We start from the raw sequence: 14,016 nt of genomic DNA on the forward strand, positions 1-14,016 counted from the left end.
TCGGGCTCACTGCTTTCTTGGGCAGAGCCTGCTTTCTCGTGCTGCTGCCAGGCTGGCTGCAGGGCTTCCTGCAGAGCCGTGGAGCTGCACAGAGCCCAAGTCATTTAATCAAAATTGGCTATTGGTATCAGCCCCCAAAATCTCTATTAGTACACCTCTAGTCAGAGCAGACTCAATTAATTGAGTCTGCTGGAGCATGCTAATTCATGCACTACAGCAGCCTCTGCATCTCATGTATTCAATGTCCCTGTGCTTCAAAATGGCAGTGGCGGCGCTTTAACTAAGGTTTGTCAAGTGAGCTTTACTTAAAGTGTCCCTGCTGCCATTTTGAAGCATGGGATGCTTAATACACAAGACACTGTGGGCACTTTAATTAGAGCGCCGGCCCCCACTTCCCCCAAGCATTTGTAAACATGCCCTAGATTGTTTGTTCTGCAGAGTGCCATCATGTGGATTGCTAATTTGATCCTATTATGCCTTTACCTGCATGTGTAGAGAGGCCCTAAGGTAAATACAAGCTAACAGTGCTCTTGATAAGATAAAAAAAGGGCCACCAGTATACTAAGTTATATTAACAGAACTGTCACTTGCAAATGGAGAGAAGTGATTCTTCCTCTCTCTCAGCACTGGTAAGGCCTCACCTGGAGCAGTGTGTCCTGTTTTGGGCTACACACTTCAAGAAGGGTGTGGACAGATTTGAAAGTGTCCAGCAGAAAGCCACAAATTATTTGAGGCCTAGGGGCATGATTTATGAAGAAAGGCTGAAGACATAGTTATTTAGTCTGGAGAGGAGAAGACTCAGGTGGGGTTTGGTAACAGTCTTCAAATAGCTGAAGGTTGATCATAGAGAGAATGGAGATCGGCTTTTCTCTGTGGCCATAGGAGAAAAAACTAGGAGCAATGGCCTCAAACTACAGCAGTGGAAATTTGGGTTGAGATTAAGAGGAACTTTCTCCTGTGAGGGCAGTCAAGCATTGGAACAGGCTACCTAGAGAAGTGGAATCTCCATCCCTGCAAATTTCAAGAGCAGGTTGAACAGATACTTGGCTGGGATGATCCTACCTTGACCAGGGGACCAGACTAGATGACCTTTTGAGATCCCTTCTAGCCCTACTTCCCTATGTAGCTACTTCTCATAACATCTCTTTGCTCCATAGGTTTATGGCCCTCTTTGCCTTTTCTTAGTGACAGTTTTCATTTACATCATGGAATTAAAAATTGCTTTACTTGGTACTTATCTTAGGCTGTACCTGCTTTTTCCCAGACCTGAGGAAGGGCATCTAACATCTCTTCCAACAATATATTTGGATTAATAAAGAATTTTAACAAACAAAATTTGCTTACACCATTAATTATACAGACATAGAACTTCTCCATTTGACATGCCATGCATAAGGTGCATGCCATTGCTTCTGTATAAATCAAGGAATAGAAGGTATTTGTAATATAGTCCCTTTACTGTCACTCATATATTCATTCCCTTTTCCCTTCACTTCCTTTATTTGAAGAATTTTTGGTGTCAGGACTGCTTCCGAGTCCTTTACAATCAAGTGAGTGTACTAGGTTGGAATAAGATTTCTAAAGTTCTGGGGATACTCCATGACTTTTGATTAAGCATTTGTAACATGGTAAAATAAACTAGGGGTTTGATCCTACTCCACATTTATGCATTCAAGTGGACTTATATGCCTGAATATATTCCTGTTCTACTCGCTGCAAGTTCTAGAAAACCAAGCCACCTAGAAAACCAAGCCTAGATAACTTGTTGTTATCTTATCCTTCAAACCATGTCACAAAAAGGCAGTTAAGAGGCAGGTCTGCACACCTTTTATATTAACAGCTGTTCAGCAGCTTGAGCAGGATGGAATAGGATCTCTACATTCACACTGGTACATATTAGATGGAATAGCATCTGGTCATAAATGTTTCAAAATCCAGTGCTGAGTTTTGTTGATTAAATGTTTTGCAGTATTCATACAAATGGAAACAGGGACGGGTTATATAAAGAAAACCTTTTGTTGCGTGGATGTACTATTCGGAATACAGAAGAGGTTACTGGGATTGTGATTTATGCAGGTAAAAGTTGTCTTTTATGTTTTACCTCCCATATTCAAATTTTGTAGGATTTTTAGATTTTTAAAAATATTCTATATTCTGTTGCTTAATGTAATATTTTTTCTACAGGGCATGAGACCAAAGCTTTGTTAAATAACAGTGGACCACGTTACAAACGCAGTAAGCTTGAAAGACAGATGAATATTGATGTCCTTTGGTGTGTTCTCATACTTATAGTTATGTGCCTTTTTTCTGCCATTGGTAAGTTGTTGTTAAAAATTAAAGCTAAGGAGCACATCCCTCCCTAAAATCCATGTGCTTTGCTTTGCAATATTAAAAATACACATTTTCTATTTCTTGACTGATGAACAGTGAACTCTGGTTGGTTCACCACTCCAAGGAGAATGAATTAATGATGAATTATGCAGTAGTGACCAAATGATAATTGGAAGGTCATTGGCAGGGAATCTGAAAAAATACAAATTCTCCCATATGTAAATTAACAAGAATTCACTATTTGTCCATCTCCCTTGCTACTTAAATTATTTTTAATAATAAACTGTAGATACCTAAGCCTATCTAAATATTAACCTCCTAATCATAGTAATCAAATGTATACAATTCTCTAGTAATGATATAGATATATTATTAGAAAACTGTATGGCCAGGTGCCTCCACCATTAGTACAAGGAATAAGGATTTTTAGTGATATCTTTTACTGGAAAAACAGCATAGCTGGGAGTGCTGTTGCACAAGATTTCAAGCATAAAGTATTCTTCCTAAACTCTATTTGTTGATGCCCAAAAGCTTGTCCAGCAACTCTCTCAGCTATACAGTTGTCTAGTAAAAGATATCAGTAAGAATCCTTGCTTCTCACACATTTTGTGGACCATTATGCTGATGACAACACTCTATCTTTGGTAGCATTCTCCTTCAAATAACAGTCAACTTGAAATCAAATTATAATGAAGTGCAACTGAATTTAGCGTATCATTAGTCAGATGCCAAGGCAATGTGTTAACGAAGAGTAAACAAGGCTATCACAAGAACCTTTTCCTGGCTTTGTTAGACTAAAACAGGAACTTGTTTTGTCTATTATTGTATATAAGTAGCCAGAGGTATAATATTAAAAGCTGATATAAAAGTCCATCTCAATGTAACGAGTCACATTAAAACTTAGAAAATTTTTAAGGGGCAGAGTTAAGGTAGTTTGGATTCTGGTTTGTGATTTGCATGATTTTGTGTCTCTACATGAGAACTGGATGTAAAGGTTGGATGGCAAAATGTTTATATGGCAAAAAAATATAACCTGAAAGTGTTTGGGGTATTAACTCCTCCTCCCCCCCACCCTAAGTTTTAGGTTTTTCATTGCTTCCTTAAAACCTTTGAAATATCAGGGATACCAGCTCAAGTCCTTTCTGCATGAGCTGAAAAACTTGCATGTCTCAAAAAATTGGAAATTGGAACTTTCATGTCTTAGTTTTCAGAGTGTGCTTCTTACGTCTTCAATAAAAGCATATGTTCTACAAAATGTGAACATTTTAATACCTGTTTAAATTCCCTGACTTTAATTAGGTATTAAAAAGAAAATACAATAGATAAAGAGTTTGTAAAAGTCTGAATAAATCTTTTCAGCTCTCATTTTCTCAGCTTCTATCTACTAACTCAAGATATCATCATTTCACTAGCTCTGTAGTCATCCTGGTGCCTTTGAAGTCAAACAAGATCCACATTTCAAATGCAGAAAATAAGTGTGGCCTTCAAGTCTTTTTTTATATTTCATATTTCCTTAAAAAATCAGATAAAAGCACAAGCCATGTTTTCTCTGCTTATTACCTCTCAGGTAAAATCTATGCAACATAATTTTTTTTTTCCAGGAGTTCATTTGAGTTTTCATCTATTTCAATTCTTCCTCAGGTCATGGCCTTTGGGTCTGGCAGTTCAGTGAGAAGAAGAAACCAGTGTTCGATGTTCCAGGACCTGATGGCAACTATTTGTCCCCTGTTCTAGCTTCAGTCTATTTATTTTTGACAATGATAATAGTTTTTCAGGTAAAAAGTTGTATCTAATAGTTCTTTATCTTTACAAGGGATGGAAGGATGGATGGATAGATAGAGAACTTGGGGAGCTGATGAAGTATTTAAATCACAATGCAGTTAGACATGTGAGAAATAAATGATTACATATCCTGAAAAATAAAGAGGCATCATTAAAGAAAGGTTCTACTCAGCAGCTAACAGTGACAAAGTATAAACCCCCCCAAATTATAAAGACTCAAATCCTCAGCTACTGCAAGTTGCATGGCTCTGTTGCCTGTAACAGAGCTACAAAAAGTACACTTTTTGAGTTTTTGCTATAAAGGCTCTAGGAACAGTATTCTTCTTAATAAGACAGGAAGGGTTAAGATGAAGTATGTGGTGTTTAGGATACTCAACAGTCACACACTCATTGAATGCCAGGCACAGAAGCCCTGTAACCCACTTATGGTGGAGAAACACATAAATGTAAATTATTGGTGATTTCAGAATGCAAGTAACAGAAGAGATCTGCCATTTATCTCTTTAAAAACTTCCGAGATTTGATTCAGAATTTACTGTTGAGCGCACTGTAGGTGCCTCTGTGCTGAATGACTGGATAATATAGAACATCCCTGCGACATGTCAATATATAAGAAATCTAGGTGCCTAACCCTGTTGGTATGCTTCACCCTCTTGTGGTAAGACACCTGAATCTTAGGCACTGAATCACCTAAGTAGAGCAACCTTATAGGCCAATTAGTATCTGGTCTTAAATGATTCTGAAATAACTTATGATTCTGAAATGTACTGGGATTTGCCTATTGCTTATTTAAATATACACTCCTTTAATATAGTTTAAAGGAGGGTATTCTCTTTTAATAGAATAATTCAAGACAGAATTATTTAGATACACACTCCTTTACTACAGTTTCATTTAAACTACCACACTTGCTACTTATATATGCTCTAATTTATCCCCCAAATTTAATTCATTACACTAAATACCGGATGTAACCCAGAATTTCTGTACTGAGAAACATCTGCAAGGCAGCATTCAGCTATAAATTATGTTGCTCATGGCTTTTTTTGAAAATCGCCAAGAAATTGCTGAAAATCTATTCTGGAAAAACCTCTTACTACAACACTTTCTTCAACAATTACAAAACCTGTTCTTCATTCAGTTAAACTGCTACACAAAAGCAGAGCCTGAAAAGATTACTTTTCTACGGAACCTAACACTGTTCATTTTAACATTCCTATTCCTGGAAAGCTAATTTAGTACCAGCCTGTTATTACACAGGATAAATTTTGGGACTATTTATCCCTTTTTGATATAAGATATTCTTTTGCATTTGCAGAATTCTGACTATACTCTGTGTTTTTTCCTCTTTCTCTTTTCCTTTCCTAGCTACTTTCAAGCTCAACTTGCTAGCCTGAAAATGTTTGCTTCTATCAAAACCTTGGTAATCACACTTCCAGACATAATTATGGATTTTGGTTCTACAATAAGCTTTTCTAATCTGTCACAGTAAACTCTTTTCAAACATTCTAATAACTGCATATATTGACTCTAAGACTATTTAAACTCTTAAAGGTACAGTATAGTCCATCAACTCTTTGTGACTCTAGTCTACTATAAAATTGATTAGATTATAACCAGTTCAATGTATCCATGCTCTTCTAATTAGTCTATGTTTGTGTGTTTTAGGTTCTGATTCCAATTTCTTTGTATGTATCCATTGAAATAGTTAAAATATGTCAGGTATACTTCATCCATCAAGACAAGGATTTGTATGATGAAGAAACAGATTCTCAGCTACAGTGCCGAGCTTTAAACATTACAGAAGACTTAGGTCAGATACAGTATATATTCTCAGACAAGACTGGTACTCTTACCGAGAATAAGATGGTTTTCCGGAGATGCACAGTTTCTGGCATAGAATATTCTCATGATGCTAATGGTGAGCCCATTTATTGTCTAATGGTTATATTTCATTCTAGCGTATACACTAAAGTAACTGTAACATAAAAGCAACATGGAAATTCTGTTCTTAGCTTACATTACAGTAATTTTTTGCCTTGAGAATGTAACCCTGTGACTGTCTAAGTGTGCCTGTAGATGTGTGGGGACAGTGCTCTGACGCACTGCAGTTACAGCGCATTGGAGCAGACTTGATTAATCGAGTCTGCTGGAGCATGGTAATTGCAGCCTCCATGGCTCGTGTATCAGTGTCCCTGAGTTTCAAAATGGAGGTGGGGGAGCTTGAACTAAAGCTCATTTGATGAGCTTTGAAGTACCCAGCTGTCATTTTTGAAGATGAGATGCTGCATGCAATTTAATTAGAGAAGTTCTTGAAGCCTCTCTAGTGAAAGCAAACCCTCCCCCACTCCCCCTCCAGGAGCATGTGTAAAGACTCCCTACAGTGCCACCCTGATCTTTCTTCTGCTTGACTTCAGACTAACGTGACTAAGCACCTTTATTAAAATTATTGATTGCTTATGTTGTGAAATTTTTATTTTCCTCCTATCATTTTGTCTGTCCTTTTTGACTTTAAACATTTTAAGTTCTAAATTCCTATTCTGACTTCCTGTTCTGAATTGCCTACATGAAAATATTGATAGATATTATATTGGCTTTCTAAATGTAGCAGTTAAGTTTATTTGCATGTTAATATTGCTGACCGTGCAGTTAATATTGCTGACTATATACTTTTCTTGACAATCATTTTCAGAGTTGAGCCAACATACCAGAAAAGGACTAAGTGAGATTCATTAACAATGAATCATAACTTTTAAAAATGAATTTAAAATTGCATAAGCTCCAAAGCTAGTAACAAAGTACAGCTGAGCTTTAAATTACAGAATGAATATTATTAGCACTGTTTTAAAATAGACCTAATATTTTAACACATACAGCACTTTTCCCCAAAAAATTTGGTATATGGTATTGTATTATCTAAAAAGTACAACTGAGAAAATTAACACATAGAAGTTGTAGTTTCCCAAGGGCATGCATTAAAACAGAGACAGAAATAAAATTTAACTCTAAAACATGTCTCCAGCCTCTAGTTCCTTACACTGAACAATAGAGCACAGTGCCTTTCTTCATTCTTTTTTGTTTGCTTGGTAGCTACTGATTTCAGGGTGTACTATGTTCCTTGCAAGAATCAATGGAGTTATAGCTAAAATAGTACAGGAAAGACAGCATTTTATGAGTTTGATTTCATTTGCTGCTGTAGAGCAAAAACAGAATCCTGAACTTAGGTCTTGCTTCAAATATTTGGTCTTAAAATTTGTTTCTTGTTTTTAAATCTGTACCTACTTTCCAAAAGTGAATTTGGACTCAACAAAAGTGAGGATAATGATAATTAAAAACAGTGACACTCTGTAAACATAATAGTACCATCAAATACGCAACGTAAAATAAACTAACCAAGGATTTTTTTTTTCCTATTATCTTTTGTCAGCTATTATCTAGTCTTGATTTTATTTGTAGTCTAAGCTGACACAAAATTTCCAGAACCATTCTTTCTGGAAAGTCACGCCAATCATATCTTGTTTTTCTACTTATTGATTAATTTCTTGTTTAAATATGGTAAAAGCTCTTTTGCATCCTTTTTCCTGCCAGGGAACACATCTGTAAAACTTGCTAACCCTATGCTTAATTCCAAAGGATTTATCATCAACTTTCCCTTAGTATAGACTAGAAGCCAGCAGTTCTTCATGGGCTTTGCTTGGAGTGTATTTAACTGATTCTGTCCAGAATGCGTAGCCATTTCTGGTTGTGGGTTAAAATTATGTATAGAGAACTCTCAAATCTTATACCTTTTAAATGATTCTGCGTGGTTGTATATGCAAGTTAAAAGCTGATCAAAGATGCACAAACCCAAGTAAAACGTAGGGATAGTTATATGTCTTATATTTTAAAGGCCTGTGTCTTTTCCCAGCATCCCTAGTAATTCCTTCAGTCATAATAGTTTGACACTTGGAACCAAATTGTGACTAACCTCTAAGATAAAGAGATTAATGTAGACATCATGGCAAGATCTGATTTAAAATTGTTGCTAGATTATTCAGATGCTGAAGTCTACAATTCATTTTCTACATGCTGGTTTGGGAGAGCTGACATACCTGAGTTAGAAATTCTATTCTGAGCATGTTACAGTCAGAGTTGCCATCACTTCCAACAGCTGAAATGATCTGACACTTCCCAGTAGAAGCCCCTGATTTTCCTTGTGTATACCTCGTAAAACTTTAGCCATTTTCCATGTTGGGTGTCTGTTTCAGGCTGAATTGTGTTTTCTTTGAGAAATCAGTCAGGACACTTCAGTGCAGCCATTCTTGAGAGGCTGAAAGGCAGAAATATTGTTTTGCCACTGGTTCATTCTGGTGATCCTTTAATATTCTTTAGTTTTCCCATGCTGTGGACAAAAGAGGCATAACATTTGCCAGGAGAGCATTCATTCTGTTAGAGGCGTGTCCTTGCAAATGCTACATTTATCATGTGATTAATGCTCTTCAGCTCCCCAGCATGCCCAGTGCACCTTTAAAGGTCCAGGCACACAGGGAACCCAGGATCTGCAAGCAGCTCCCTGATGCTGGGCTCCCCACATGCCAGCAAGCATAAAGGCATGCAGGCAGCCTTGTATTGGGGGTCAGCTCTGTGACACTGGCCTGCCCAGCTTACCTTTATAAAGTCTGGGCACATGGGGAGTCAGGTCTCACAGAGCAGTTACCTGATCCCAGGATCCCAAGACGCCTGCAGACCCACAATGAGATCTGAGCAATTTTATCCCAGATCTCAAAAACTGCATGTCCTGCCAGGCCAGATCTTGAACATCTGGCACAGCAGTATGCACAGTTTGGGGGGGATCTAAGATAAAATTCCATCACGTATTTAAATTAACATGTGCCACAGGCTATTTTCTTTCTCCATGACAATACCCTCAAACATGACCACATTCTAAACCTCTGAAAAATCTGTTGGGACATGTTCAATAGAGTTTCATCAACTCTAGCACTTACATTTCAGAACATTCTCTCCTTAGTCAGCATGCACATGGCTTCAAAAACTGGCCAGCTCCAAATATGCAGGATCCCCACACAGCAACTGGACATACTTGGTCCCCTTGTAGCTGAATAGAAGGGGAAATGAGAGAAATCTGGGACTTATTTGGCAAAAAAAACCCAAAAAACCTGTGATGGAGAGCCAGGAGGGAAAACTCAGACTGATTGGGTGAAAGACTAGAACTGGGTCTTGTTGCACAAGGAGACTGCCACTATGATCAGTGGTCAGAAGACTGAGGCTGAAATCCTGCCAGAGTAATAGATAGAGTGAAGTACCATTGGTTGAGAGAGAAGAACATTGGAATTGGTTGAGCCCTCTTCTCTGAAGCTATTATGATGCAGTCTTCAATCACTTGAACACTGACTTATTTCTGTGGGGCTTATGCCTCATTCAGGGCACAAGGTAAACCTGCTCTGGAAATGAGTAAAGGTTGTGCACTGAAGCAGACTGTTGTTTGTGGGATCTCCGCTTCACCAGCTACAATAGGAGGACAGGATAGGTGTACAGTGAATGAGATGAATATTTGGAGGCAAAGAATGAAAAGTCTCATAGCTAAGGCAGTTGCCCTAAAGAACTGGATTTTATTTCTGCCTCTGCAACAGAGTTTTTATTTGATGTTAAACAGGTTGCTTAAGTCAGACTTTTCAGAAGTATTCATTAAGTGGGCATTCCTAATTTTTTTTATGGCTGCCCCACTTGAAACCTGGGGATCTGATTTCATAAGGGATAAGCATGCATATTTGCAACTGAAGTAAATAGGTGGTGGGATTTGAATATAGAAAGTGTTAAGCAGGGCTGTGTACTGCGAAAAAAATCAGGTGCAAGGTATCGCTACCCAGGCTCTTAAAATTACCGGATACTCGTGACCTTAATCTCTATGGCTAAATTATCCATTGGTTAATTGAAATAATACCTGCTCCCATTATCTCAGTTCTGAAAAGGTACATTAATTAGTGTTTGTGAAGGATACAGATCCATTTGCAGGTGTATCATAGAAAAGTCTGTAAGGAAATGAATAAATCAGTCTTCAGAGCAGTAATTGAATTAGCAATAAATAAGAACTAGGGCCACATATTGAACAATGAGGAAAAATAAGATACTACCTAGCTGTTGATTAAATGAGTACCACCCTTTCCCTGTGCTAAATGAGGCATGGTCCTGTGAATAGATAGTATGAGCATATAATTGAAGCTATATCACAATGCATGTGTGCAAAGGGACTGAATTAAGCTTGCAAACTCTAGTTCTGAGATTTCCAAATTTAGGAGCGCTTAACATGGCAACATGGCAACCACAATGTTCTTTAGAAATAGTTTATCATTTTTGTGGGTAATAAAAGAATATAATATGGCTAACTAACTGTCTAGTAGGCTGGCTACAGCCTCCCAAGCTTTGTTCTGGGACCTATGATATATTACAAATGTTATTGCAGACTCTGAATTCATCCAAAGGTTTGTTTCCTTTTTCCTGTTTTATGCAGGTTCTTAACCGCACTCATCAGGACTTCACTGCCTTCCAGAAGTGCATTAAGAAACATGACTGATATTTATGATATGGAATTCATTTTATCTCCTCCTCCTCTCTCTTGAGAGAGAATTTTGTGTACAGCATAGTATTTTGTTTTGATAGGATTTTATTTTATTAAATTATGCTTGCTCCTATGTCTGAGAAGGCAGGGTTTAGAATATGTGACCTCTGCTTGAGTTGAAGTTGTTGAGGTGCCTTATGGGATAGATTCAGATAAGCCTCTTAAGAAAATTGTTCTCTTGCGGAGATGAGCTTTACCTTTATGCCAGAGTTAAGTTTTGTCTGAGGAATGGAGTTGTCAAGGCCAATCTTCACACTAGGCACCCAGGTTAGTTTCTTATGTGTTTCGCAAAGGCAGATTTGATATGTTTGTTGTAACAGATGTCATAGATGGAACATGCTACAGAATTTGAAATAGTGGTTTCCTAGGGACCTGATGGTTTCATGTTCATATATTCCTGTACACATGTTCATGCATTCCTTTAGTTTAGGCTGAAGGTGGCAAAAGGCATGATTAGTGGAACCCTGATCATCTTCCCCAACCATGGGGAAGAGTATCCTAGCCAACTGGAGACGGTACAATATATTACTCAGGGATCCTACTATGTGACAGCTTAGCATCAACCAGGAATCCAAGAGCAATTCTAAGATGCAGACTGATTTGATCGATTATGGGTGTGCTCTGTCAGCCAAAGGAAATTGCACTATGGCTACATAACCTCTGTCTTGGCACTGGTTTCCTCTGGCATCATTGGAATATTCAGCTCTGTACACATGCAGACTTTTTTTGCTATCACTGCTTTGATGCATAGCACATTCTGTCCTGCTCAACCCACTTTTTATTGAGAGGCAACAAAAGGCCATCTTAAATCACACTTTGCTACCAATAATATGACAAAGCATACTGATGCAAGGCTACAGCCTTAAACCTGGGGCCTCAGCCTGTCTAGCACAGGCAGTCATCTCATCTTGCCACCCCAAGGCTGTTTCTGCAGACTGATCAAGTTTTCCCAGCAGCCTCCAACGGGGCCTAACTCTCTGCCCTCTCCTTGTCACTGGAATGGCCAGCTGCAGTTAGCTGACCTTTCAGTTCCCACAAATAAACTCCTGAACAAGAACAAGTATTTGGGGAACAGATTTCTACCTGACCCATGACTGCTGTAGTGCTCCCTCTGGCTTTCTCCTAGACGTTTTTCTCAGCTTGATCTCCTGGCTTCCTAACTCACTTCATTGGTACTAGCTATTCCTTTGGTACCCTTCGCTTAATATGCTTTTAGGCTTAATGCTCTAATTGGCCTCCTGACTCTCTGGCCCAGTTTTGTCCTCTGACTTCTGGTCACGCATGACCTTGGTCTGCACGTCAGTCCCTGAGTGGCCCCACACTCAGCTGCCCACACTCTGGCATGGCAGTTTGCTTGGACCTCCTCCACTCAGTGAAGAGAGTTTGTCCTAGAGCCTAATCCCGTGCTGGTGCCCTCAGTCCTTCCTATGTTGGATACCACAGCTTTGGGAGACTGACTGGCTTGGCTGGACCAGCTGAACCAGCTTGCTTTCATCTGAGGAGTACTGGGAACATAGATGCAATTGCCCAAGAACCCAGCTGCCCAAGAACCAATTCCTACAGTCTCCAGTGGTGTGTCCTCAGGAGAATAGCCAGTGCTAATGTGAGGAGACTTAGCAGCTGTTGGAGGAGGTTGCTCTGGGCTCTGTGCCTATCCCACATAGTCCTGTGCACCTCTCTCACACCTGATAGGGACTGTTGGTGCTTTAGGGGATTTCTGATCCAGTGGTACCTTTTGTTGCTAGCTCAGCCAAGACCCTACTTCAAGGATTAGGTGAAAGTGAGACCCCTGAGTTGGGCCTACCCCCTGGTGAAGCACAAAAGTCCTGGCCTCCAGGACTGGGAAGCATTCCTTTCTCCATTATGTTTGATGATCCTTACTGGGTCCTGGTGAAAGTTCTATATCAGGAGCAGGCAAAATGCAGCCCATGGTCCAGATGTGGCCTGCCAGCCCTAACAAATTTAGAAAATTAATATTGATCTGCCCCTGGCTGCCTGTCATGCAGTCCTCAATGGCTTGCCAAAATTCAGTAAGTGGCCCTCTGCCCAAAATAATTGCCCACCCCTGTTCTATATTAAGGAGTTTTCACCTGGGCAGGGAACTGTTGCTATATATGCATCCCTTTCCTGCTGGTTTGCAATACTGGAACAAAGCAGCTGAACTTTACCAATATTAGTGGGGCCTATGGGAAGATGAAATTCCATGGTGGAATTAGAGCTGGTCTCAGTTGTTCTATGATCCTGACCATAACAGATCAACTCTCCAAAATGGCCCACTTCATTCCATACCTGGGCCATCCGTCAGAAAAAGATACAGTCCAGTTACAGTTGGACCACATAGTTTGCCTCTACAGGCTCCCAGATTGCATCATACCAGAGTATGGATCCCCATTCATCTCCCAGTGTTGGCTTGAAATTCTTCCCCTACTGATAGTCTGCACCCATCTCATTTCAGCCTACCATTCCCAGACAAATGAACAGGCTGAGAAAATCAGGTCTTAGAACAAGACCTCCATTTTTACCTCAATTGTCAACAGAATAACTGGTGCTTACTCCAAACACTTGACAAATTCACATACAAGAATTCTGAGCACGTCTCAACTGGACAAAGCCCATTCTTTGCAAATTTTGGCTTCCATCGCCAGTTGCATCCCACTTTATCCATAGACTCTGACAACCCCAAGGCTACAAATGGGTACACCACATTCATAAAGTCCAGGAGCAACTAAAATAACACCTAGAAATGACAGAAAAATCATAAAAACTTCAAGCAGAACAGCAGCATCAGCCAAGGCCTGCCTACACTGTAGGACAAAAAGTGTGGTTGGCAACTGAAATTCTCCACGTGGACAAGCCCTCACAGAAGCTGAACCACTGCTTATTCAGCTCTTCTGCAGAACCCACCGTGGAAGAAATAAAACTTTGTGTTGTGGTTGAACCAGAACTGACAGAGCCAGCTCTTTTTTATTTAGGGCTATACTGTGATCACAGGGAGATTCCATACAGCAAGGGGAATCAGCCACTTCTCTGTTTCAAAGGATTTCTCGAACTGTATAAGTTTAAAAGTATATTTATACTTAAGACAGAAAAAGAGAAGAAAATATGACCTTGGAGAAGCAAAACAATAGTAAATAACACACAAACATACAGGCAGTTTACTTAAAGAAAACATCTGTGCACAGGGTAATATATCAAGACAAAACAAGGCATGCAGGATTTCTTATCTCAGAACATGTAACTGAAATAAGCAGTATGAGCACTTCTGGTCTCTGTCTGTTTTCCTAGTC

At 39.3% G+C, this 14,016-nt stretch overlaps 1 protein-coding gene across 1 annotated transcript in view; it reads left to right on the forward strand.

The window, feature by feature from the left end:
• The window catches only part of ATP10A (ATPase phospholipid transporting 10A (putative)), a 167,955-nt gene that overhangs the window by 111,607 nt on the left and 42,332 nt on the right, over positions 1-14,016 (forward strand). Inside the window, 4 exon segments of the mRNA XM_019529445.1 lie at positions 1,970-2,076; positions 2,185-2,316; positions 3,973-4,106; positions 5,782-6,034. Of these exon segments, the coding sequence (XP_019384990.1) occupies positions 1,970-2,076; positions 2,185-2,316; positions 3,973-4,106; positions 5,782-6,034 (626 nt within the window).

The sequence above is a fragment of the Crocodylus porosus genome, unplaced genomic scaffold (genome assembly GCF_001723895.1).
Source record: "Crocodylus porosus isolate Cpor-Errol unplaced genomic scaffold, CroPor_comp1, whole genome shotgun sequence".
Classification (NCBI taxonomy): domain Eukaryota; kingdom Metazoa; phylum Chordata; order Crocodylia; family Crocodylidae; genus Crocodylus; species Crocodylus porosus.